Consider the following 27060-nt stretch of genomic DNA (forward strand, 5'->3'; position numbering starts at 1 on the left):
ACATAAATGGTAGCACGCAGCATTTCCTCTTCTGTGTCTGGATTCTTTTGCTCAACATATGTTTTTTGAGATTCATCCATGCTGTTTTATTTATTTTATTGCTGAGTAACTCATAAAATAGCCCACAATCTATTAATTCTCTTATTGATGGGCTTTTTGGGTTATTTCCAATTTGGGGTATTATGAACAAAGCCACTATAAACATTGTGCAGATCCCACGGTGGGCATAGTTTTCATTCCCCACGGGTAATACCTAGGAGGGGAATGGCTGGTGCATAGGATAAATGCATGTTTATAAGAAACGGCCAAACTGTTTTTTTAAAAAATGGTTATACTATTTCACATTCCTGCCAGCATTATATGAGAATTCTAGTTATCCCACATCCTCCCCAATCTTAGCATTCTCAAGCTTTAAATTTTAGCCATTAAAGTATGTGCCAAATCACATCTCATTATGGTTTTAATTTGCTTTTCCCAGGTGACTTAATGATACTGAACATGTTTTGAGATTCTTATTGACTATTTAATATTGTATTTTGTGAAATGTCTGTTCCAACTATTTTGCACATTTCTTAGCTGGCTTGTATTATTTTTTATTACTGGTTTGTAGAAAACTCTGTATATTCTGCATTCAATTCATTTTTAGATATATGTATTCCAAGTATTTCAGTTTTTTACTTGTCTTTTTCATTTTCTTGGTGGGATCATTTGATGAGCAAAGGTTTATAACTTGATGAAATCTGATTTAACAATTTTTTCTTGTTAAAATCTTAAGATTAAATCTTAACTAAAGATCTTTAACAAATTTTTAGTACTTTTTGTATCCTCTCTAAGGAAATTTTTTCTACTCATGGTCATGAAGATATATTTTTAGAAGACTTAGATTTATATCTGTTATATTTTGGTCTTTGATCCATTTCACATTAATTTTGTGTGTGATGTGAGGTAGGGGTTGAGGTTCATTATTTCTCACCATGCGAGTACCAAGTTTTTACAACGACATCAGTTGAAAAGACTTTTCTTTTCCCGTTGACTTGCCTTGGCACCTTGGATGGGCATTAATTGCCTCTATGTACGTGGACTTTTTCTTCTGTTCTGTTGATCTCTTTGTCTATCCTTATACCACTTCCACACTGGCTTGATTGCTGGGGTTTTGAAATCAGGTACTGGCAGTCCTCTACGTTTGTTCTTTTTCAATAGTTTCATTTTTACTAGGACTTTTTCTTTTCCCTGTAAATTTTAGGATCAACTTGTCAATTTCTACCAAAAAAAGAAACCTCCTGTGACTTTGATGGAGACTTCATTCAATATGTAGGTTAATGTGGGGGAGAATTTACATCCTAACAATACTGAGTCTTCCAATCCAGGAGCACGACATATCCTTCCACTTACTTAGATCTTCTTTAATTTTTCTCAGCAAAGAGATGAGAAGTTTTGTTAAATTTATACCTATTTTCTGTTTTCTGCTGTTATAGTTAATAGAATTTCTCATTTAATTTTCCATTTGTTTGCTGCTAGCTTATAAAATACAAAAGTCTTCTATGTATTGACCTTGCATCTTGTGACACTAGCAGTTTCTTCATAGATTCTTTAGGATTCGGGAATGTAGAAACAATCATATCTTCTGAGAATACAGGGAGTTTTATGACTTTCATTCTGATCTTGATGCTTTTTATTTCTTTTACTTGTCTTGTTGTACCAACTGAACCTCCAATACAATGTTGAATAGAAGTGAGAGGAGATTTCCTCGCCTTGTCCTCATCTTAGGGGAATATGTTCAGTCGTTCACCATTAGGTGTGATATCAGCCACAGAATTTCCATAGGTGCCCCTTTTTCATGAAATGAAGAAGTTCCCTTCTACTCCTAGTTTTCTAAAAGTTTCTTTTGAAATAATAAATAAATGTAGAATTTTGTCAAACATTCTTTTTGCATCTGTTGGAGTAGGATGAGAAAATTTCCTTCTATTTCTAGTATTCTAAGAGTTTTTACCATAAATAGGCAAACTTTCTCACATGTTCTTTCTACATCTTCTGAGGTGATCATCTTTTTCTCCCTTATTCTGTTACTATGGTTAATTATATTGATTGATTTTCAAAGGTTAAAATAACTCTGCTTTTCTGGGGTAAACCAACTCCACTGCATTACGTTTTCTCATTTTATTTATGGTTAGATTTCATCTCCTAACCCTATGCTAAGTATTTTCATGTCTGTGTTCCAGCAGGATATTGGTTTGTTACTTTTTTTCCTTGTATTTCTTGTGTTTCATTGTCTTTGTCACATTTCAATTTTGGGGTTCTGGAGACCTCATAAAACATATTGAAAAGTTGACTTTCTTCTCTATTTCCTGAAATATGTTTATGAAATATTGGTAGTATTTTCTCCTGTGTACATATTGATATGCTTGGGTTTAGGTCTCCTGCTGTGGTCTTGGGTTTGTCTCTCTGCTTTTCCTTTCGTGTCTCTCCTTGGGTTAATTGAATAACTTTTTATATTTCATTTTATTCCTTGTATTGGCTTTTCAGCTACACTTTTCAGCTTTATTTCGTTTAGGTTTTTTGTTTTGGTTTGGTTTTGCAATATTTTTAGTTGTTAGTCATTTTTAGTTTAGATAAAACAATACACATCCTTAACTCTTTACAGCCATCGAGAGTTAATATTGCCCCACATCACATGAAAAGGAAGGACTTTGCACTTAACCCCTCCCAACCTTTGAGCTATTGCTCAAATTATAATACAATATTATAATTTTTTATTTAAAGTCTGTTGACTTCTGAAGAAATAATGAAAAGAAATTTAAAGATGATAATTACCTGGATATTAACAATTTCTGGTACTTTTATTTCTTCAAAAGTATTCCAAATTCCATATCCCTTCATCCTGAAGAAGTCATTTTTCCTTTTCATATGTCATATGGTACAGTCTGCTAGTGACTTGTTCTCTCAGCCTCTGCACCCTGAATATGCCATATTGTGTCTTCATTTTGAAGGGTGGGTTTTTAGGTATAGAATTCTGTATTTACAGTTTTTCGTTGTTGTTTTCTTTAAGAAGTTTCCCCTGCATGGACTGTGTCCTTCTGTGGGTGCTGTCAAGGTTCAGTTTTGCTTCCTTTATCTTTGAGTCTCCACAGTTTGACTGTGATCTGTCTGGGTCTGGTTTTCTTTTCGTTTATCCTACTTAATATTCATTTAGTTTCCAGGATCTATACATTCATCTTTTCACCAATTCTGTAAAATTTTCAACCAATGTTTTTTCAAACCTATTACTTTGCACACCATTCTCCTCTTCCTTCCTCTGGAATTCTAGTTACATCTATGTTAAGTTTTCTATTGTCCCTTAGGTCATTGAGTCGCTGTTCTTCTTTCAAAAGATCTTTTTTCTTCCTATTCTTCCAATTGGATTATTTCTATTGACCTTTCTCAATTTCACTGTCTTTTTCATTTGTTGTAAGCCCATCCTATGAATTTTCTATTTTAGATACTGTAGTTTCCAATTCTAGAATTTTCACTTGGTTCTTTTTCATAGATTTCTCTATTGAGATGGCCCAACTCTTTACTTCTTGGCACATCTTTTTCTTTAGACCCTTGAACATACTTATAATTGCTACATTAAAATCTTGATCTGCAATCCCAACATAGAGTTTCTGTTGGCTGAATTTATCTTGATTGTTTACGAGAGTTTCCTATTTGTTTGCATGTTTCTTTAGTTTTTATGGTATACTAACAGTACAAATAATACATTGTAGAGACTCTGGATTTTGTTATCTTCCTTTGATAAGTGTTCATTTTTGTTGTAGTCAAAAGTTAAATTTCTTGACCTTGTGGAGGCTTGGTTTTGTGCTTTATTAGGGTACATCCTATTTGTGGCACTCTTTGGCTTTCAAAGGAAAGCCTCAGGTGCTAATCAAACCCCTCTAATTTTACTGGATTCAAAATATACACTGTATCTCCCCTGCAGTAGCCGATAGCTGAAATTTCTGCTAAGCCCTTTCAGCCTCCTAGGCTCTCATACTTGTGCCATTCAAAGGTGAAGCAAGATATTTGGACTGTTTATCTTGTTTCCTCCTTTTGGGGTTCCCCTTTTCATTTCCATCATTTCTGACAACCCCAAACCCTGTCTTCTGGCACCTCAAACCAATAAGCCTGCAGGTTTCTGCTTCAGTTGTAACACTGTAAGGTCACACCATAGCAGAACATAGAAATCTTCCTTTCTTTTTACAGCTGCGTGGTACTTCATTTTGCCTACATACTGTGGTTTATTCAACTAGTCTGTTATTCATGTACACCTGAGTTATTTCCTGTCTTTTGTCACAACAAATGATCAATTGACTATTTTTAAAATTTCTCATGTTATAACCTTTACAGTTATGTGCAACATTTTAAAGTCCACAGATGTGGTTAAAAAAAAAAAAGCTCTGGTTTGCAAAACAGACACATTCTTGACCAGATTTTTGCAAAGGTTCTGTCATTTGTACCATAATTGCTCCGTTTAGTGGAGTAGAGTCTACCCTGACAGAATTCTTTCTGACACTAGCCTTGCGAGGTCACTTGGCACAGAGTCCAAGCCCCAGATACCGCAAACCAGAGTTGTTTCCCTTTGGCTTCTCTATGATGAAACTTGCTGCGGGTGTCAGGTCACCAGTGACAGCCAAGGTGACGTACAACAGCCAGGGCCCTACCAGCACGTCCATCCCGCTGCTGTTTCCCAAAGTCAAGGTCCTCTGAGAGCATCCCCAAGGAATGCCATGCCCTATCCCTCACCCACACAGCGCTTGCCACACCTCCTTCTCCTGGGGGGTGGGGGGCGCGACGGAAGAGCGTCTTTTGTGTCTTCCCCAGGAGGGAGGTGTGTGTGTGGAACGCCTCTCCCAGCCTGTGTAAGTGCAGCACACCCACCTCCGCAGCCCTAAGGGGAAACACGAACCCCGACGGGCAGGACAGGTTTGGTGACGCCGTGACTTCAGTTCTGCCGGGAGGTAAAATGAGTTAACACATGTAAACCACTTAGAACAATCCTGGAACATAGCAAGAGCTCAAGAAATGCTGTCATGGTTATTGATCTCTGTAAAACAATAAAGAGACGTGGCACTGCCAACTGTCCCAGAGGCTACCCCAGGTCTGCGCGTCTTCCTGCTTCACACCAAGCCCGAGGAGAAGAGGTCGTAGAAGAGGCCATCGGGAGACCCCAGACATTTGAAACCGAAGTTAAGCTCTCCAAAACAGGAAATTTTCCACTCCAATACTGAAAGGAAAAATGCTCAACCCAATTCATGCCCCATGAGTCTGAAAACCCGTGCTCAACCCAGGGAGCCGCAAGGAAGGCAGTTTCCAAATTTCAGGAGGCAACCACTGCCGTCCTTTAGTGCATGCTGCTTGCTTGCGTTGTGTCTGGATGGTTAACAGACAGACGGTCAGAGCGTGGAGTCCAAGACCAAAATACAGGTGATCTGGGATGTCCCTTTGGCGGCTGATAACCTTACGTGATTTCTTGGTGAAACAGACCATCAAAAGAGCAAACTATAAAAAAGAGCCCCTGTGTCTTTAAGAAGCAAGGCGAGTCACTGTTGCTCCTATAACTTTATTGTGCTCCTGGGCTGTAAAGGAAACGGTCCCCATCTTGAGCACCTATTTTATGACGTCCATAAACAGCGAATTGCCGATGACCATTCCCTGGGCTAGAAAGTCCTGGACTGGCAGGGAGGCAGGGGGAGCCTGGAAGGGCCGGGGAGAGCCGACGTGGGACAGGAGGTGAGTTTCCCGTGCAGCTGCAGCCGGAGGGGCAGGGGCGCCAGAGCTCAGCTGCCCACGAGAGCCACGACCCCCGCACGGGAAGCCTCCTACCCTTCCTCCGGCAAGCCCCAGCTCTTGGGACCCGCGGCTGGGGCTGCACAAGCAGGAAGCAGAGCTGCGCCCCCATCTTCAGAACCTGGGGGTCAGGGAGACCGGGGTTTGGGGGTAAAGGAATGGGGGGTAATTTTCCCTTGGTGAAAGTAAGAAAACCCTTTCTGAAGGGTAGCAGGGTTGGTGTTTTTTAATCTTTGGGAGAATGTTCCGTGTGCATTTCTCAGAGCCGCGCAGGAGCTCACGCTTGCCCCTGGAAGAGATTCCTAAGGAGGGAAGATATGGCTCATTGCAACAGACGAATAATGTGTAAATATAAGCCCTGGTGTTTTGCAACAGTTGCCAACGGTGGGAGAGATGGGTGCCTAATGCTGGGACCGCCTGGTTAGCACACAGGTGCCCGGAGTATTATTTGTCATCCTGTTAGCTAGGATTCCACCCTCAGGATTAAAATGCTGGTGCCGGCGTCCCCGTGGGAACTTCCCTCCTGCACAGGCCTGGGGACAAGTCTTGGCAGGCCTGAGTCAGTCTGCATTGGGCCAGGGGAAGCCAGGTGCGTGTGCAAACCAGCTCAGGTGTGCCAGGCCTAAGAACTGCCCTTGCTGTTGCTGTTTCATTCGGTTCAAGAGAAAGAGGAGATATGCAAATCAGCAGACTGGCCAATATAATCAGGGGATCGTATCAAACCCATCTTCAGAGTCAGAATTGTAGACCCGGCTGGCCTATCGATCAGTGAAATCCAATTTTCATGTCATTCTGTGCTGGATGAATGGCTCCGGCTTTGCCCGAAGCAAGTAAACAATTCCTGGAAGGAGTGGGAGAGGCGGAAGTGGGCTCCATGGACGGTCCAAAGCAGCCCGGGGCGGAGCCAGGCTGAGGCCCCCGGGCACCAGGAAGAGCAGGGCTGGGAGGGCAGCTGCGGGGGAGGGGGTGCCCAGCCTGCCCACACCCCCACTGCGGCCGATCCCACCCCCGGACCCTATCGCTGGCAGCCCGGCAAGGCTGCCTGTCCCCGCCAGCGGCTGGGGTGCTCTTTTCCGCAGTCCTGCTCCAGGCAGGCTGGGGGCAGGCTCCGGGGCCACGCCATTGCCAATCCGTGGCCTGAAGACCGTGACAAGCTGAGCCGATTTGGCAGGCGTCCTAAATTCTGGACCCAGACTGTGCCAGCAACGAGATTGTGTGACAGACGCTGCTGGCCTGGCCATCTCCCTGGCAGTGCCCGGCATGTGACAAGGTCATCGGGACACGGGCCCCAGCAGGTGCAAACGGACAGGAGCAGCCCAGAGCAGCCCAGGGCTTGCGGGGGTGCAGGCGACCCCGCTTGACCTCTGTCATCGTGACTAGTCATTTGGGGACCAAATAGCTGCCTTAGGAAAGCCATCCACACCTGGGCTTAACTGAGAGCGAGTTGGAAGCAGCGCACCTGAAGTCCCCCGTGGCACCCTAATCAGGACCGCCGTTTCATGACACCTAAGCCGCTCTGGCGGACCCGATTTCTTTGGGAGGACACGAGGTGCTTGTGCTCCACGGGCTCGTCAGTAGGCAGCGCTGGCGTCCCCTTCCCCCGGCCTTATTTCCACTTTCCCCGTTTTCCCCAAAGCCTCAAGGCCCAGAAGGGCTGCCAAGCCTGACCTGCCAGCATCTCTGGCTGTGGCTGCAGTGATTTGTAAAGTTATTTTAAAAATTCCCAAGCAGAATTCCTGGGATAGGCTTTCATTGTCCTGTTTAAGTATATGCCACGCGGCCTCTAGGAGAAAGAGGTGGGTGTCTCAAGATCACATTTTTCTGGTAGGGCGTGACTTCGACACAAAGGTTGGGAATGATGGACGTTTGGGATGGAAACGCTTTGTTGCCCCCAACTCCAGGGGTGTCCGGGTATCTACGGGCCTCAGAGGAGCCGCAGGCATGGGGAGGGCCAGCCGGCCGCTGCGGGCAGCACCCTGCTTCTCAGCCTGCGAGGGGGCCCGCCCGTCACCCCAGGGCTGGACTCAGGGACCCTTAGAGAGGCGAGTAACGGAGGCCACGCCCAGCAGTGACGGTGCGGAGGCGGGGCGCACGCTCAGAGGGCCAGGGCACTTCTTGGGTTTTATGTGAATTCCATCGCAATTCTTTTCCAAGTTCTGAAATCCAGCGGGAGGAAACAGCGGCGGCTGCCGGAATTGCCAGGACTCTAGGGCCAGGAGAGGGGCCTCCACTTCCTGCCTGCTCTGTGTTTCTGGGTGGTGGGGGGAGGTGGTCAGCCTACTGTATACACGGGCCCCTTGCAAAAGAAGGGAAATCTGAGTTACCCCAAGGCTCGATGGGGAACCCCAGCTGCTAGGGTCCAGGACGGACGCTTCATGTGGTCTTACATTTCCCCCTTCTCGCGGCCAGTGGACGACGGTGAACATCTTTTCCTGTGCTTATTTGCCATCTGCATATCCTCTTTATTTTTTGTTTGTTTGTTTTGTTTTGTTGGGTTTTTAATTTTTTTTTATTTAATTCCCTTTTTTTTAAAGATACATAGATCACAAAAAATTTTACAATAAAAAATGTAAGAGGTTCCCATATATTCCATACCCCATCCCACCCCACTCCTCCCACCTCAACAGCCTCTTTCATCATCGTGGCACATTCACTGCATTTGGTGAATACATTTTGAAGCACTGCTGCACTGCATGGACAGTGGTTTACATTGTAGTTTACACTCTCCCCCACTCCATTCAATGGGTTATGGCAGGATATATAATATCCAGCATCTGTCCCTGCAATACCATTTAGGGTACAAATCCAAGTCCCAAAAATGCCCCCATATCACATCTCTTCTTCCCTCTCTCTGCCCTCAGCAACTACCGTGGCCACTTTCTCCACATCAATGCTACAGTTTCTTCCATTACTAGTCACAATAGTTCTATAGTAGAATACCAGTAAGTCCACTCTAATCCATACTTTATTCCTCCATCCTGGGGACCCTGGGATGGTGTATATCCTCTTTAGTGAAATGTCTCTTCATGTCTTTTGCCCATTTTTAATCAGATTGTTTCACTGTGCAATTTTGAGAATCCTTTATATTTCTAATATGAGTCCTTTGTCATACATATTTTTGAAAATCTTTTCTCCCAGTCTAGCTTGTCCCTTCATCCTCTTTAACAGGGTCTTTTGCAGAACAAATATTTTTCATTTTGATTTTGTGTGGTCATCAGCTTTTCCTCTTTCAGATCATGTTTTGACATCAAGTCTGTCTCTAGCTTCCAGTGACTTTCTCCTATCTCTTCTGCTAAAAGTTTTATAGTTTTACAGTTTACATTGAAGTCTACAGTCCATTTTGAGTTAATTTTTGTTTAAGATGTAAAGATTAGGTTGAGATTCTTTTTTTTTTTTGGCCTACTGGTTTCCAGTTTCTCTGGGACCATTTGTTGAAAAGTCTGTCCATACTCCATTGAATTGCTTGTGCACCTTTGTCAAAATCAGTTGGGAGTATCTGTGGAGTCTACTGCAGGACTCTCTGCTCTGTTGCATTGACCTCTGTGTCTGTGCCTCAGTACCACGCAGTCCTTATTTTTTTTAAGATTTATTTTATTTATTTATTTATTTGTCTTTATTTTTTTTTAAGATTTATTTAATTTATTTCTCCCACTCCCTACCCCTTACCCCCAACATTGTTGTTTCATCTTCTTTTTAGGAGGCACTGGGAACTGGACCCAAGACCTTCCATATGGGAGGGAGGTGCCAAATCACTTAAGCCACCTCCACTCCCTGCTTGTTGTGTCTCTCGTGTTTTCTTGTTGTGTTTCTTCCTTGCATCATCTCCTTGTGTCATCTTGTTGTGTCAGCTTGCAGCACCAGTCCATCGCATCAGCTCACTGTCTTGCTCGTCGTCTTTAGGAGTTATCAGGAACCGAACCCAAGACTTCCCATGCATCAGGCGGGTGCCCAACTGCTTGAGCCACATCCACTTCCCACACACAGTCTTAATTACTGTAGCTACGTAATAAGATTTGAAATTGGGTAGACCAATTCCTCCCACTTTACCTTCTTTTTTAAAATAGTTTTAGCTATTCTAATTCTTTTGCCTTTCCATACAAATTTTGGAATAATGTTGTCTATGCCTCCAAAAAAAAATGTGCTGGGAATTTGATAGGAATTATGTTTAAATCTGTATATCAATTTAGGGGGAATAGATATCTTTACTAAATACTGGTATTATATTTTTTGTTTTGTTATCCATCTATTCATTGCTAGTATATAGAAATACAATTGATTTTTGCATGCTTATCTTGTATCCTACAAACTTAATAACGTGCATTAGTTCTAGAAGGTTTTCTGTTTTATTTTATTTTATTGTTTTTTAGGTTTCTTGAGATTTCCTATGTAGACAAGCTTGTCATCAGCAAATAGGGGCATTGAACCAGTCTTACATCCTTGGAATAAACTCCACAGGGTCATGGTGTATAATTCTTTTTATATATTTTTTAACTCTATTTGCTATTTCATTAAGGATTTTTGTGCCTGTATTCATAAAGGACATTGGCCTATAGTCCTTTTATTTTCTTTTTTTACTGTATGTCTGATTTTGATATTAGGTAGAATTAGCTTCATTGAATGGATTATAAAGATTTCTTTCCTCTTCTATTATCAAAGAGATTGTGTAGAATTGATATTAATTCTTCTTTAAACTTTCATAGAATTCTCTAGTGAAACCATCTGAGCCTAAAGATACCTTTTTTGGCAGTTTTTTAATTACAAATTTGATTTTTAAATAGTTATAAGACTAAAAAAATTATTTCATAATGGGTGAGCCATGGTAGTGAATTTCTAGGAATTGGTCCATTTCATCTAAGTTGTCAAATGTATGTGTCAAGATTTGTTGGTAGTTTTCCCTTATTATACTTTGGATGTGGCAGGGTCTGTAATAATAGCCCTTTTTTCTCCCCTCATATTGACAAGTTGTGTCTTCCTGCTTAGGTTTGTCAATTATACTGATCTTTTCAAAGACTCAGCTTTTTGTTTCATTGATTTTTCTTTGTTGTTTTTCTGTTTGCAAATTCATTGGTTTCTGCTTGTACCTTTATGCTTTCCTTAGGTTTGTTGGCATTTATTTTGTTCTTCTGTTTCTAGATTCTTGAGGTGGGAGCTTAGATTATTTATTTGAGACTTTTCCTCTCTTCTAATGTAAGCATTTAGGGCTATAAATTTCCCTCTCAGCTCTGCTTTGGTTATCTTCCACAGTTAATTTTGATATGCTATATGTTCATTTTCATTTTCATTCAGTCCAATGTCATTTTAAAATTTCCCTTGAGACATCCCATTTGACCCATGAATTATTTAGAAGTATGCTGTTTAGTTTCCAAGTGTTTGGAAATTTTCCTGTTTTCCTTCTGTTATTGATTTCTAGTTTGAATCTATAGCGGTCGAAGAACTTCCTGTGTGTGATTTCAAATCCTTCAAGTTTGTCGAGGGTGTTTTTAATGGCCCAGGATGTGGTCTTTCTTGGGGTATACTTCATAGGTGCTTGAAGAGAATGTATTTTCTGTTGTTGTTGGGTGTGGTGTTCTATAAATGCCAATTGTTTGATAGACTTCTAAATTTATCTCAAGACTTTGAAGATCAATTCTTCAAGGTAATGAGCCATACTTTTGCCCTAGATTGCAAAATAAGTGATTTAAATCCTGTAGAGTTTACCAAGGAGGCCCACGAGGGCTTTTTCCCTGTTGGTGCTCTAGATGGAGTTTCCTCCCTAGAAGGTGTGTGCTCCTCTTTGAAGGTGAGGGCCTTGGACCAGCCAGCTGCTCAGTCTATGACTCTAGCAAAGCTTCTGAGATGACATTTTTACTCCTGTAGTTTTAAGCACTATAACAAAACAATGTTTCTTCTTCTCAAGTCATAGAATGCTAAAGCTGGGGAGCATCTTGTGTCATCTGCTTCCAAGCCTCTCTTTAGACAGGTGGATAGAGGAGGTCCCGAGGGGCTTATTCAGATGGATACATTTGCAAGATGTATTTCCTTTTATGAAATAAGTCTCTGTTCATTACAGAAAATGTGTTAGCTATAGAGAAGCAAACGTAAGAAAATAAAATTTGTATGCGATCTACCACGAAAAGATAATGCTCATTATCACCATGAACTGGCCCCCCCATATTAATTTCATGGGACTGCTGTAGCAAATTACCACAAACTGGGTGGCTTAATCACAGTTCTGGGGGCTAAACATCCAAAAACAAGGTGCTGGCAGGGTCACACGTCCTCCAAAACCTGCAGGGAAGCACCTTCCTTATCTCTTCCAACGTCTGGTGGTTCCCAGCAACCCTCGTAGATGCAGCAGTTCTTCTCAGCGCTGCTCTGTCTTCTTGTGGCCTTCTCCACTGTGCGCCTTTGTCATGTAAAGACCCCAGTCACATTGGATTAAGGGCCCATCTACTCCAGGATGGCCGCATCTTACCTAAGTCCATCTGCAACCACCCTGTTTCCAAATAAGATCACACCCTGAGGTACTGGGAGTGAGGACTTCAACATATCTCTTTTGGAGGACTCATTTCAACCCATAACAACACCCAATATGCTTTCATAAATAGAATTGCACTAAAAAAAAATAATTGCACTGTATTACTATTGTATAATGGAATTTTGTAACTTTAAGAATTGATGTGAACATTTCCAGTATATTATTTCTAGTGACAGAATACGATTCCCTAGTATGGATACACCATCATTTCTTTAACAAATCCCCATTGGGTGGACGTATAGACAGTTACAATGTTCACTATGTAAATAGCATTGGGATGAACACCCTTTGTGTACAAACACGATTATTTCCTAGAAGTGGAGATGTTGAGTGAAAGGATATACACGGTATTAGGGTTTGAGCCCTGTTGAAAAATTCATGAGGTTTTGTTGGTTTGGGTGGGTGAGTTTCGTTTTGTTTGGATTTGTTTTGTTTCTAGTAGAGGGTTAGACATGAAGTCAACAGAGATGACAATGTGAAGTCACAGCTCAGCCTTGTGTCGGTTGTCAGGGCATGAACTAATGTCCAACTAGAGCCAAGAAAAAACTTCTCCCTTCCCAAAAGCATAGAATTACTTGAAAGAACAGTGCTCTGAGAGCCTCTGTGCCTTCCTTTGAGGCCTCTGGCATGAGCCCTGGTCAGGAAACCTGGCAGGTTGCATTTAGCCTTGGACCTGAGCCTTGTAAAACCAGCAACCCAGCCCAGTTTTACAGGTCGGGCAGCAAAAGGACAAACTTGCTTCCCCTCCTTAGCCAGTGGTGAGAACATCATGTTTTGCCCTGGAGATGTGCCTTGAACTTGATTTGTCACAGTAATTGCCCCCAATAAATTGGACCCAGGCACCCGATGAGAACTTCCCGTATTGAGCACCCCAGTCCTGCCTGCTCTTTACAGCTGGTGCCAACGAGGGGACGACCGCATGTCCTGCCACTCAGAGCAGGAGGGTGGGTTCAGGAGCAGCCGAGGGGAAAGGGCAGTTGGAGAGTGGGCAGGAGACCCCAGGCCTTGAGGCCCACGGCCCCCCGGCAGATTCGGGCCCGCAACAGCCGGCCAACGGCTTCCCTCTCCTCGTTCCATCCCTTTCTTTTTGATTTGTAGAGAGAGAAGAATTAATCCAGAGCGTGCTGACCCAGGTTGCCGAACAGTTCTCAAGGTACGCACAGTTTTCAATTCTTCATAACAGACGCACGCTTTTTATTTCAACGGCCTGCTCCCGGGCTGGCCTCGGCAGCCGCCTGCCATGTATGACATTGCAGGGGAAACCGCCTGTGTGGCGAGCCCGTCAGTTACTTCCAAAACTTAAAATGGGGTCCAGGAAATGCCCCCCTTACCCCAAAGACCACTTCAAGTGGACACTTTTCCAATGCGGCTGGTATCCCCGAGAACTCTCTGCACTGGCCCCTCCGTGCTCAGGTCGGTCTAAGGCAAGGACGCTGTCTTACAGCCAGCCTCCTCCGGGGCCACTGCGCAGATGGGGCTTCCTTTCCGCTCTGGGGTGTCTCGTCAGCGCGGAAGTAAACGTTTTCCCAGCACAGAAGTAACTGTTTTCCCTTTCTCAGAGTAATTTCACCATGGCTTCTTACTCCCCCAAGTAACTAAAACAGGGAGAAGGCAGGAGGGAGGACTCTGAAAGCCCGGGAATTGCTTAGCTGCCAGGTTGGTGCCTCGAGGGGGCACTCAAGGTCATTTGAAGGTGACCCATGCCCAGCTGGCTCGAGCGCGGGGCCTGGGCTGCCGCAAGTCCGTGAGCCAGCGAGCCCCCTCCCCAGGTGGCCCGTCCTCACCCCCCGGGACGCAGAAGTAAAACCAGCCACCAGCGGGGCAGAGCTGGACAACTTCAACTGCAGGGTTTTTTAGGTGACGCTCTGTCCTCTTCTCTTTCCCTTCTTAGGGCATTTAAAATCAATGAACTGAAGGCTGAAGTTGCCAGTCACTTGGCCGTGCTAGAGAAACGCGTCGAATGTGAGTGGGGCCTCTGCGTCCTCTGCACTTCCTTGTTTTTTAAGTTCTGTCAAATTTCACCTCTTAGAACAGTGGCAAGATTAGCGGTGACGGGAGGAGGCGAGGCTGGGGTTAAGTGGGAATGTCTTTTCTTGTGGAAATGCTTTAAAATTACTTTTGATGTTGAAGAGGCTAGGCCAGGGACTAATCTAAGCGTTTTACTTTTATTTTAAAGTAGCACAGGCACACAGCAAAGCATGCTAAGTGAGAACGCAAAGCCTCCCAAACCGAGCTCCTCCCAGGAGAGGCTCCCGGTCCGATACCCTGCACACTCCTCTTTTTACAAATGTGAGCGCAGGCTCTAAACACGGTCCCACGCTGTGGTTCCACAGCCAGTCGAAGTATCTACTAAATCATTCATTACCTCTTGGTTTCCAGTCACTGCAAAAGAGAAGCAGACACACAAGTAGTTAAGCAAGAGAGTCAATTTAAGTCTTGATATAGTTACCCAAAAGCTAAAATTCTGGGAGGAAAAGACCCCTAAGTCGCTGAGCCTGACTGCCTGTCCACAAAAGCAGGGCAATCCTTGAATTCCACCGCCTCGTGATTCCGTGATCCAGTTAACAACTCGACAACATGGAAAGCTCTTTGTAAATGTCAAGGCAAATGTGAACAACTCATGGGGACCATATTTATTTACTCAGGAGATGAGTAAAAAAAAATCCAAATATGAGACCGTTCAAGGTCATAGCATCAACAGAACAAATTTCTGGCTGATTCACGCCAGCATGATTCACCAAACGTCTCTTTTCCTATCTTGTTTGAATGACTTGTAATTCTTAAAGGAAAAAAAATTCAGGATCATGCAAAACCTGGTTCGTATAAATAACTTGATGCATGATGTCTGCCATAATATTTATGTTTTTTGAAGTGCTGTGACATTTTTTCATTTATGGGGTCATCTGATCTTTGTTTGCCCCGTTGATGAGGATGGCAGTGCCCAAAGGGGCTCTGGGATGTGCCAAGTCCACTCAGCACGTGAGAAGAATCAGTGAAACTGGACCAGCCCCCAGGTGCCTGGCCCGTCTGCCCTCAGTCCCTGCTGCTCAGCCTTCTGTGACTTGCCACCTCTCCAGTCCCCTGGCCGCAGAGGGCCGGGCATGCCACGATGCCTGGGGATGCCGTAGCAACCAGAGCCTGCGCTGCAAGCAACAGAAAAGGATTGTGGCTGCTTTGAACAGAAAAGGATTTTCTTCCTCAAGGATTTTTGGTGTCTCCCAGGATCACCTGGAAGCCTGGCAGAGAGGGTTCAGTGGCTACGCAGCAGGGGCGATGCCCCAACTCCCATGCGGAGCTGGATCTGTGAGGATGCCCAGGCCTCTGGCTCTGAGCCCCGGAGCACGGCAGTGGTCAGCCAGCCCCCTCACCCAGTACCCTGGCCCACCGCAGGCCCCTGTCACCGCTGCAACCACCAGGCTGCTCTCCCGTGTCACTGCTGCACATCCAAAGTCTGGAACAGAACGGGGCCGTGCGGCCACTCCTAGCTGCAAGGGAGCCAGGGAGAGTGGACGTGTGCCATTTCCATCTTCCATAGCGGGACGTGAGCTCAGCTTCCACCAAGAGTCCCAGAGCAGGGAATTCCCCAAATGTGGGGAGCACTCAGCTGGAAGAACGCAGAAGGCGGTGAAAAGTTGTGTCATCACACCCTGGCGAATGCCCACGGAAGGAAAGCAGAGACCCTGCGTCTCAGAGCCCTCTCCCAGAGCCCGTCCCACTTCTGCCTGTGCCCCTCTCGCCTCCCACCCTCCGTGGAGCAGCGTGCTCCTGCTCCCACCCGTTAGGCTTCACCTGAAAGGTAAACGGGCACGTGGAAGAGGCCCTTAAGGAATTTCCCAGCTATGACAGTGTGCAACGATGAACCCGTGCGGGTTGAAATGTCTGGCCGTGGGGATAAATGTCCATCCGAGAAGTGTTCGTCTTTCACCTTGAGGTGTGGGCATGACCCAAGACCACTCAGGACACGCCCCATGTGGCCTGCTCCCCTCAGCTGTGCTAGCCTCCGAATTCTCTAGAACTGACTCCCTCCTATTTCCTGCCAGTCTGCCAAGGGCACGGGCGCACATTACCTGGGAGCCTGCCTCCCCTTCATCCGCGGGGCTCAGGCTCATTACGCAGATCAAAACCCCTGCAGGGGTGGGACGGGGGGCTCCCCTCTAAGAAGTCGGGGAGGTGGGAGAAGGCTCTAGCTGCCAGGGTGCCTCTTGGCCTCTCCGCATGACCAGCCCACAGCCCTCTGCCTCCTGCTGCCCGCCTCCCCACCATGAACGTGGCCGTGCAGGCCCCTGCATCCCAGGAGGTACCCCTTCTTTGAAGTCCTTCCCTCCCTGGGCTCATCCCCGCACTCTGCTTCTGGCTGACCACTGCCCCATCCCCAGCAGCATCTAAGTTAGCACTGAGGTGGCCAGAGGTAGAGACCGCGGGGACAGCGGTGCCTTAGCCGGAAGACAGATGTCCCGACACAGTGCAGGACTTGGAAGAGGAAAGGGCTTTGGAGGGGCATCCTGGGCCTCTCGGGACAGCCCTGGGGGAGCGGGTCCCCGGCCACTCGGAAGGCCCGTCCTGACCCTGCCCGGCCGCGGCACGCTGGCCTGGGCTGCCAGGCAGGGCAGGCTGCCGGGGACTCAACTCACGTGCAGCTGTGCTGGGCCTGCAGCCAGCGTGCACACTTACCTCGACACACACACGTACTTCCCCAGGTGCACACGTGTAAACACAACCAGGGACGTGGGCAGACACCCACATGCACACATGCACACGCACATGAACACACGCAGAGGCGTGCTCACACACTGCACCTGTGCACACACACACAGCTCCATCTGGTCCTGGGCTGCTCGTAGCTGTTCTCCGCTTCTCCGATTAAAGGAGGCTCCCGGTCTGAGCTGGCCATCTTTAGAACCGCATTCCGCTGTGTTTGGCCTGTTTTAAACCGGCTCCCCTACGTACCCTTTGGCCATCTCGAATCTATAATTCTTTTACACTCAGTAGAAATCTCTCTGATTCTCTAAATGGACTTTTAAAGCTTATCTTCTTTTTCAGGTACATCTTTTGCCTTCTTCCAGAAGGCTGGGGTTTCTCATAGGGTAAAGATAATTTATTAAACAAAGAACGCCCGGGTCCTCACGCACGTCCTGGCTGGAGACTAGAACGTCACAGGGCTCTTCGCCCACTTCCTCCCTTGTGTGCCCAGTGGGCGGCTGGACACGGGGCAGCTGAACAGCCGGGGCCCGGGGCGGCCCTGCTCCCAGCCACCTTTGCCCTGCGCCTGGGCTTGGACCGAAACCCAAGCGCAGCACGGGCCGCAGCTCAAGCCAGCCCCGGGTTTAACTCGGGGTCCTGCAGACCCTCCAAAAGCCTCGGTGCTGAAACCTTGCTTCGCTCCCTTTTTCACTCAGGAAATGTGCTCTGTGCAAATTCTCCAGTGAAGTCCTTGGAGGAAGGGCTGACACCCAGCTCTGTTCAAAGGTGACTTTAAACAACTCTCACTAGCTCGCAGCCAGAGTCCGGCCTTGCAGGGGGACTCGGCGAGGCAGAGGAAGGAGAGCATAGAATAGAACTGCTCTTGCAACCTGCTGCCTCCCTCGTAGGAAACCATCCGTGCAGCTCTTCCTTCAGGGTGGCCTGGGGGCTGAGGCCCGCGGAATTCCTTTCTAGTGCCCACCCAGAGAAGGCAGCCCAGGGTTTCCAGCTCACGCCGAAGCCAGCACGCCTGAGGTCCTGGACTGGCCCTGCCGGTCAGGAGCAGCTCTGAAGGGGGACGATCGTGGGCCGTTCTCCAAGCCTGCAGCCATGCTAGGTGGGGCTGGAGTGCAGGTGGGGCTCTGCTTCAGTCTGGGGTCCTCGGGCCCGTGCCCACCCATGTCGAGGTGGGAGGCTGGGCAAGCAAGCCACTGTAGAAACTTGTGGTCCTCCCAGGCGCTATCTGGGCAGGACTTTGCCCACATGAGGCCCAGACCCCAGTTCCAGGACCTATGTCCTCCTTCCTCTGGAACTGGGGACAGGCGCTGGCCTGGCTCAATAGGGGGAACTATGGAATCATCCGGAAGGGCAGCCTGGTGTCCCAGCGAGGAGGGCAGAGGGGCCCAGGCAAAGCCAGCACTAACTGCGAGCTCACACACCTCTGGCAACTCCTCCCCCCGCCTCCCCTCCAGCTCTGTCGTTCCAGGAAGGGTATTTCCAGCTCCATCGATTGATGCACCACATTTGCCAGCTTGTTACTCATGATCTATTTCCTCAGCCAGCCGTCTCTTCATAAACTTGATTGCAGGTGATATTAAAAGGTTTACTTTTAATATCACCCCAATAAATGGCCAGAGGACATGATCTAAGTGAATTCAATATCAACACAATCAAACATGATGCACCCAACAAACCACCAGCCATGAGGCCGACTGCTAACACAGATGTGCTCAGGACTTATTGAAAAGTGAGAAAAGCAAATTGTAAAGCACATGATCCCAATGTCATCTTTTAAAATTAAGAATGAATGGGTAGATGACTGATAGAGATTGATTAGATAGATGGTGATGATGATGAAGATAGATACAGAGACAGATCAGATAGGTTGATGATTGTATCAATCTCTAAAAGGGGTGCTGATGCAAAGTACCAGATACCTGTTGGCTTTTATAAAGGGCACTTATATGGGGTACAGTTACAAGGTCCCAAAGTCCAACTCAAGGCTGCTTTCTCACCAAAGTCAGTTGCCATATGTTGAACCAAGATGGCAGGAGATCTCTGCCTGGTCTCTTGGGCCTTCTCAGCTGCAAACTATCAGGCAATGGCTCATCTCTCTTCCAGGGCCTTGAACCTTCTTTCTGTCACATGGCAGGACCAAAATGACCAAGGTATCCCCTCTTCTGTGTATCTTCTTCTGTGTCTGTTTCTATCAGCCCACCAAGGGGGCGGGGACTCAATCCTACTGACATTGTCAAATCAAAAGCCCTAAATTGATTTCATCAAGTAAACTTAAAACCTTTGAATTTAAAACAGTCAAAGGGTATCACACCCAGAGGAATGGACCAGTTTATTAACATAATCCTTCTCATTTCTGGGGATTCACAAAAATAATCTCAAACACCATAAAGATGATGATGATGATGATGAAAGAGATTAGATGGATAGATGCTTGATAGATTACATAGATGGATGGATGGGTGGATGGATGGATGGATGGATGGATGGATGGATGGATAGGTGGGTGGGTGGATGGATGGAGAGATAGAGAGATAGAGAGATAGAGAGATAGAGAGATAGATAGATAGATAGATAGATAGATAGATAGATAATTTAGAATGCATAGAGAAAGCATAGAACGATACGCACCAATGTATATAATATCAAAGGGGTTGCTTTCTGGGCTGGTAGGATTCTAGATGATGTTTTAAATATTCTTTGATATGCTATATATTTTCTACATTTTCTGCAATGATCATACATTACTTTCATGTATTCAAAAAACATGATATTTAGAGCATAATACATAAAACCATGGATGTACAACTGGCAGGGCACTGCTACCCTGTTTGGAATGTATACCACATGTCTGGCCTCTTCTCCAAATCTATTCACTTTTAGGATCAGCGTCTACACCACATGCCCTGGTCTCTTCCCCAGATCTATTCAGTTTCCAGAATTTTGTGCCTTTCATGTGTCAACACAATTGAGCTCCTTCCTGCTATTGACTTTTGAAGCTACCATTTGTTCACTTCACTGTCCCAGTGGGGAACCCCGCCAACACAGGTGCACGGTGGCGGTCCCCATGGCAGGTGAGCAGCTCCCATCTGGAGCAAGGCCCAGGAGCCCTGGTGGGCATCCCAGCCCACCTGCAAACCACAAAGCGCATGCTTCTATGCACCTCTCCTCAGAAGGTGGCCCATGGCACATATTGCCTTCTGACAGGGTCCGTGATACCAAGAGTTCTCAGTGTCAGTGGCAGGTGTGCACACTCGGGGCAGCTGGGGGACCAAGACATGGGCCAGCTTGAGCTCCCTGGTGCAGAGGCGCAGGGCATCAGCCACCAGGACCACCACCATACTGGCTCCAAGCACATGCACAGGGACCCATGAGTCCAGCCCCCTGCCCCCTCACCATCCTGCCAGAGGAGAGCAGAGAAGGTCCTGAGCTTCTCACACAGTGACACAGTGGCACAGAGCAAGTCACAGCACCAGACCTGAACACCAGATCCCTCACAGTGAGCAGGAAGAAGCCATGCCCCTGCAAGCCATGTCCCCACGTGACTCCAGCCGGGGAGGCTTCTGTTCCAGCACGCCACCGCAGCCCGCTGCAGTCAGCTCTCTCGACTCAGCTCCAGAGCTGGCCGCGGTTCCTTCAAGCGTGGGACATAACTGCCAGGAACGGTCAGAAGTCAGCCAGTTGTTTTGTTTTCCCTTTAGAACCCATTTTCATTTATTTTTAGCCATTATTCAGAGTCATCCTTGATGAAAAGGGCAAGAAAGTGACAATGTGGGTAGTACCTGTTTGTATAAAAATTGAGGTGTGATGACAAAGTAGCAAAACTAAACTTTTTTAGAACCAACTTTAACTTAAAGCCTTTCCAAAGTCACTTGCTTCCTGGCGGTATTTCTGGGCTAAACGTACAGAGCAAAGCCTTGAGGTTTAGCCGAGGTTTAACCCCACTGATGGTGTAAATTCCAGTTGGTTTTTTGATGACTTTTGCAGCCTCCACTGCAGCGTACGCCACAAATACAATCAACTAATTCTAACTTTTGCCCATTTCTTTCTCCTCTATTTTCAGTCAACAGTTTTTCTTGGTGAACAGCTGCTCCGTGGGAAAATCTTTAAATGAAAAGCTTTTATCTTAATGAGATTTTAATCCTCGCTGGGAAGGCTTGCAGCTTTGCCAGGAGAACCTTCCACTGCATTTTACTGTGCGGTGGAACCACATTTTCCTCCCTTTCTCTTCTCTTTGGGATAAAAGACTTCTTTGTCCCATGTCCTCTGCTGGCATGCAGGGAGGTAGATAAAGAAAGCAAGAAGCAGGTGTGAGAATTTCGGGGAATGGTGCATGGGGGAGTTGCAGAGGCTTCAGCCCTTGGAAACCGCACACAAGGGAGTGACGTGGTTCCAGAGCAGGTGCTGGACTCAGGGGTGGCTGAGTTGAGCCAGAGGGGCCTGAAGGCAGCTGGGGAACCTCCCCGATGTGAGCCATGGGCCAGTACACGTGCTAACCTCCTGTTTTCTCTCTGTGTTGCCAGTGGAAGGTCTAAAAGTGGTGGAGATTGAGAAATGCAAGAGTGAGATTAAAAAAATGAGAGAGGAGCTGGCGGCCAGGAGCAGCAGGTAAGGCTGGGCTGGAGGGAGTGGGCATAGCCGGCCTTGGCTCTGGCTGCTCTGGGCAGTCCGGGGGTGCCCGCATCTCCTGGGCTGAGCGTCTCAATTCGGGAGCTCTCCTAGAGGAAGAGTTCATGGCAGGTTGAGGCTGGGGAGACGGCTTCCTTTAAAAGGGGGCAAATCCTCCTGCAGATCAGAGCCTCTGTCCCTCCCGAAAGAAGCTGACATTGGTTTTGTTTGTTTGTTTAAAGATTTATTTATTTATTTCTCTACCCTCCCCACTACCCCAGTTGTCTGTTCTCTGTGTCTATTTGCTGCATCATCTTTGTCCGCTTCTGTTCTTGTCAGCGGCACTGGAATCTGTGTTTCCTTTTGTTGCGTCATCTTGCTGTGTCAGCTCTCCGTGTGGGCAGTGCCATTCCTGGGCAGGCTGCACTTTCTTTCGCACTGGGCGGCTCTCCTTACAGGGCACACTCCTTGCGTGTGGGGCTCCCCTATGCGGGGGACACCCCTGCGTGGCACAGCACTCCTTGCGCGCATCAGCACTGCTCATGGGCCAACTCCACACGGGTCAGGGAGGCCCAGGGTTTGAACCGTGGGCGGACGCCCTAACCACTGGGCCAAGTCCGCCGCCCTGACATCGGTTTTTAAAGAAAGGGAACGATAAAAGGAAAGAGGCACTTGGCTTATGGGGTGGTGTCCCGTGTGCCCCGGAGGCCCCAGGAGGACCCCCTCATAGGAGCAGTTTGAGAGCCGTCCCTTTCCAGGCTCACGGGAAGCCGGCAGGTGCAGGCGCAGGCTGCTGCCATGGGTGAGAAAACCCCCAGGCCCCATTCCCCCCGGGCAAGCGGGGCTCCTGCAGCAGGCGGTCAGCACAAACATGGAGAGAAGCTGAATGTACGAAGCCCCCTCAGGCTGAGAAGGAAGATGCACAGAAACAGCCAAAGGGTGATGGCGCTGACGATGATGGCAGCATGGGCAGTGAGCACGAGCCATGTGCGGCGTGGTGCTGAGCCCTCCACCTGGAGCCTTCGCACCTACCTGGCATTGCTGCACCCTCCACCTGGAGCCCTCACTCCTGCCTGGCGGTGCTGATCCCTCCATCTGAGCCCACACACCTGCCTGGCATTGCTGCACCCTCCACCTGGATCCCTCACTCCTGCCTGGAGGCACTGAGCCCTCCACCTGGAGCCCGCACACCTGCCTGGCGTCCTGCTCTTCTCTTCATACCTATGGCTGCGCAGCCACAAGACAAAATGGGCACCACGCAGGCTCCAGGGAACCGCAGAGACCCGCTGGGCCTGTGAAACGTCCTTGCCACCCAAGGGACTTCACGGAGCCACGGGACGTGGGAACAGCCCCAGGCAAACGTACGTCGTGGTCTTAGGCAGGGAACACAATGGAGATCATTTTCCTGAATTTCCTAACTCGAGGGCACATGGGCTGAGGGACGCGGTGGCAGCCGGGAAGGGGTCACATGGGCACGAGGGGAAGGCCCAGGGGGTTCGGACCGGGTGCAGCCGCCGGGCTGGCCCGTCCCTGGTGGCCACGGCGGCTGACGCAGAGGAAAACTGGCTGGACGTGCGCGATCAGGGCCAGGCGGGCGGGTCTTCGTGGACACACCACGTTTGCGCCACGCTTATGTGTGGGCTGGTTTTGGTTCAGGGATGTCTCATCCCCTTTGGCTGGACAAAGGAGGTTGTGGTCACAGAAAATGGGGAGTGAGTAAACCGTCTTCGTCATCCCAGTGGTGACTCGCTCGCTACGGGGCAGGAGAGGCCCTCCCGAGGCCAGAGTGTCCTGGCGGGACCTGGGGCGGCAGCGTGGGAATGCCCGGGCTCAGCTCGTGGCGCCCCTCGGCCCAGCGTCCTCGCCACACTACGCCTCCACGGACGTGGTCCGGCCAGGCCCCCGGCTGCCCCTCGGGCTCCACCACCCAACACCTGGCCTCCATCACAACCAGTCCTCAGTGCCCAGCACGAAAATCCAGGGAGCCAGGCCGCCAGCCGCGGTCCCCCAGGCCCCTGTCCATCCAGGCCATGCCCCGCACTTCTGACCCGCCTCAGCTGGCTGCCCGGGCCAGGGTGGGGGGCCAGATGCAGCACATCAGGGCCACAACCCGCCCCTCTGCCCAGGGCCAGGTGGAGGCAGCTGCTCTTGGGGGATCTTGGGGGAGCAGTGCTTCTAGCACCCCTGGCAGAAAGGGGATTTTAGGCAAAAAAGCCTGTTCACAAAGTGCTAGAACTGCAAGAGAATGCCAAAAAAAATTACCAAGCTCTTGGTTTTAAGAACGAGCACCACCAAAAGTTGGCTCCAGCCGTCAGCCTGACACCAGAGTCCTGGACAGTGGCATTTTCCCGAGTCCGCTGGAGCGTGTCTCTTGAGCCCCTTGCCTCCTGCGCATGCCACTGAGCGTCACTCTCACCCGTAAATGCGCACCAGGCCCACAGAGCACGAGCGCGTGCGGGAGGCGCCCACAGAGCTCCCTGCGCCCCCTTCATTTCTAAGCCCCGCGGCCTGCCCAGAGCACAGCCCTCGCCCGGCCTCGCTGCTCTCGGCAGCCCTGGTGACCCCCTCCAGCACCTCGCTCGGCCTGGCCCGGGGTGGGCAGCTTCCCCCCTCCTGCTGAGCCCAGGGACAGCCCCCCGGAGGCTTCAGGTTGCACGGGCCAAGTTGCGCAGGAGAAAGTAAACGCTGGTCCAAGTTCACCTTCGGGGCCGGGCTGGCCGTTGCGGGGGGGAAGGGCTTTTCGCTTCGGCTCCCTGCCCTCCGCTCAGGTCAGTTTTCCCTTCTGGGTGATGGTGGATGGTTTGATCGCCGTGAGCTCCTTCGAGAAGCTGGGGCTGGGCTGGGGGCGTCTGAACTCCCGGCTCCTGGAGAAGGCAGAGCTGCTGCGCATCTGCGGCGCCCGCGCCCCGGAGGAGGAGAGGCGCGTTCCCCCATCAAGACCCCCGCCCTCTTTGTCTGTGACCCGCGACGACTTCCCGGGCCCCATCTGGAACGCCCCCGGGCCATCGCTTCCACACACGCTCCTGGAGAGCCGAGTCCCCCGGAGGACCCTCTGTCCACCCCGAAAGCCGTGAGACAGATGCTGGAGGGGGGTGTGCATGGGAGGAAGCAGGCCCAGCTGGGACCCCCGCCATCGGAGCCTTCTGGAGTCGGAGGCTGTGCTCTCCCGCGGAGCCCATCGCCTGGGGCCATCGCCTCACCGTGCCGTCTTCTCAGCTTCCCATGTCGGGGACAGACGGGGCCGGGAACTGCCCTCACAGGCAGAAGGGCAACACGCTCGAGCGCGCCCCCACGGGCAGGCAGCCCCTGCGTGCTGGGCCCCACTCAGAGCCCCCGCCAGCAGCCCGTGACCCCCACACACCCCGCGCCCTTTCCTCACCTAAAAATACATTCAGAAGAGGGACAGTAACCCGGTGGTCCGCCTGGCCGCCCGCCTGTGGACGGCGGGGCTCCGCTCTGACCCCGTGAGCGCCCGGCACGAGGCGGGTTAAGAGGCGGCTCCCGCTGCCCTGCGGGCGAGGGGCACGGAGCAGTCGCCGTCCTTTCCCATCCGGGGTGGCAGCGCGCCCAGCCTGTACCCTCGCACGTGGCCCCGGGGCCAGACGCGGGGCCCCCCTTCACCCACACACAACCACGCACCGGAAGGCCCGAGCCGCGGGGCACAGGGGACGGGCCGCCCCGAGGTCCAGCAGCACCGGGACCCTCCGAGCAGGCCTCGCAGGCAAGAGGCCCCGCTGCCGGCTCCTACTTGGCACAGGGGTCGGGCCTTCGGGGGTGCACTCTGGCAGAGTGGAGGGGGCACGTCGGGGTTCCTCGAGCGTGCGGTACAGGGAATGTCACCTCCACTTTCATCCCTTGGTCACTGGGATAGCGGGACGGGGAGCCCAGGACGCTCTGGCAAGCCTGCGAGGAGAGGCCCCTGCCAGCTGCGCCACGAGCGTGGGGGATGCTAGTTCCCATGGCAACGGGGGCGCCCAGGGAGCGGGCAGGCCACAGGCGAGGTGGGAACTCCCCGGCCCGGGCCTGCAGGCTCCCCGCAGATGCGCCTTTGGCCTTTGTGGGGCAGCAGCTGGATCCCCGCGGTGAAGGCACCTTGCTCCGGGGAAGCTCCGCCGCCCTCCTGGGAAGTGTGGGAGACTCACGGGCAAGGAGGGTGAATGTTTCTAGAAAAGAGGCCAACGGCAGAAAAGAAAGAAACCCCTGGATGCTTCCTTACCTGCCCAGACCGATCCACAGCTGGCCAGAAATGTGTGAAATGTTTACAGGGGTGACAACGGGTCGTTTTGTGATGCTCTCGCTAAGTCTGTGTTAAAATCCCCCTCTCCAGGGTGATTTTTCTGCCAGCCTGGAGCTGGGGAAAGAAGAGTAGCATGCCAGGAAAATAATACTGGAAGTTCTGTTTTCAAAAAGGAAATAGATTGGTTCTTCTGAGCTTGAAAGTAGTGTAGGCTCTTTGTAAAGCTTCCAGAATATACCGGTTAGGTGGGGGAGGGGAGAGGGGCTGCCAAAGCTCATAGCCGTCAGGGAGGTCCCCAGTTTAAACCTGGGACAAAGCCTGCCAGGTGCTTCTCTATGCATAGATGCCTATTTTGAATGGGGGAGAAAGAAAGTACTGCTTTGTCATCTTTTTTCACTTACTACATTGAGAAAAATAAGTGCATTAAATTTTAAGCAATAGACAACTCATAGATTTTTCAGAAGGCCACAATCTAATACTTATTTTTAACCCACCAAATGGCTTGTTTTTTTTTCCTCATAGCTTGGTAGTTTTTTTTTCATTCTCTTGCAGTTCTAGTGCTTTGTGAACATACTGTATGTACCACTTTTATGTTCTTTTTTTGCCTAAAGTCCCCTCTTTTCACATAACAGTTATAATTATCTTGATCGCTCATGGTCCATAATGGTTTAAACCGTTCCCTATTTAGGGGCATTCGGGTGGCTTCTAGTTTGGTCTTGTGTTTTTGTAACAACAAATAATGCTGCAACAGGCATCTCCATGCACAGAGCTTTTTGCTTGTATTTAATTCTTTTTTTCAAGATTTATTTTATATCTCCCTGCCCCCACTGTCTGCCCTCTGTGTCCATTCGCTGTGTGTTCTTCTGAGTCTGCTTGTATTCTCATTAGGTGGCTCCAGGAACTGACCCTGGGACCCCCTGGAGTGGAAGAGAGGTGATCACTCTCTTGTACCACCTCAGCTCCCCGTTCTGCTACATCTTCTCATTATCTCTCCTCTGTGTCTCTTGCTGTGCCAGCTCTCTGCGATGGCCAGCACTCCTGTGTGGGGCAGCTTTCCCACACTGGGCTGCATTCCCACGCAGGGCAGCTCTCCTGCACGGGGCTGCATTCCCACGTGGGCCGGCACTCCGCGTGGCCCAACTCTCCACGTGGGCCAGCTTGCCCTCACCAGGAGGCCCTGGGCATCGAACCCTGGACATCC

The 27060-nt window shown here is 49.2% G+C and overlaps 1 protein-coding gene across 2 annotated transcripts in view; it reads left to right on the plus strand.

Annotated features, from left to right (window-relative positions):
* The window catches only part of PDE9A (phosphodiesterase 9A), a 111810-nt gene that overhangs the window by 56787 nt on the left and 27963 nt on the right, over nt 1-27060 (plus strand). For both annotated transcript variants that reach the window (XM_004452753.4, XM_004452754.4), the window contains exons 5-7: nt 13418-13472; nt 14211-14281; nt 21538-21622. In XM_004452753.4, coding sequence (XP_004452810.2) covers nt 13418-13472; nt 14211-14281; nt 21538-21622 — 211 coding nt within the window. The remainder of the gene's footprint in view (nt 1-13417; nt 13473-14210; nt 14282-21537; nt 21623-27060) is intronic.

This window comes from Dasypus novemcinctus, chromosome 4, assembly GCF_030445035.2.
Source record: "Dasypus novemcinctus isolate mDasNov1 chromosome 4, mDasNov1.1.hap2, whole genome shotgun sequence".
Lineage (NCBI taxonomy): Eukaryota > Metazoa > Chordata > Mammalia > Cingulata > Dasypodidae > Dasypus > Dasypus novemcinctus.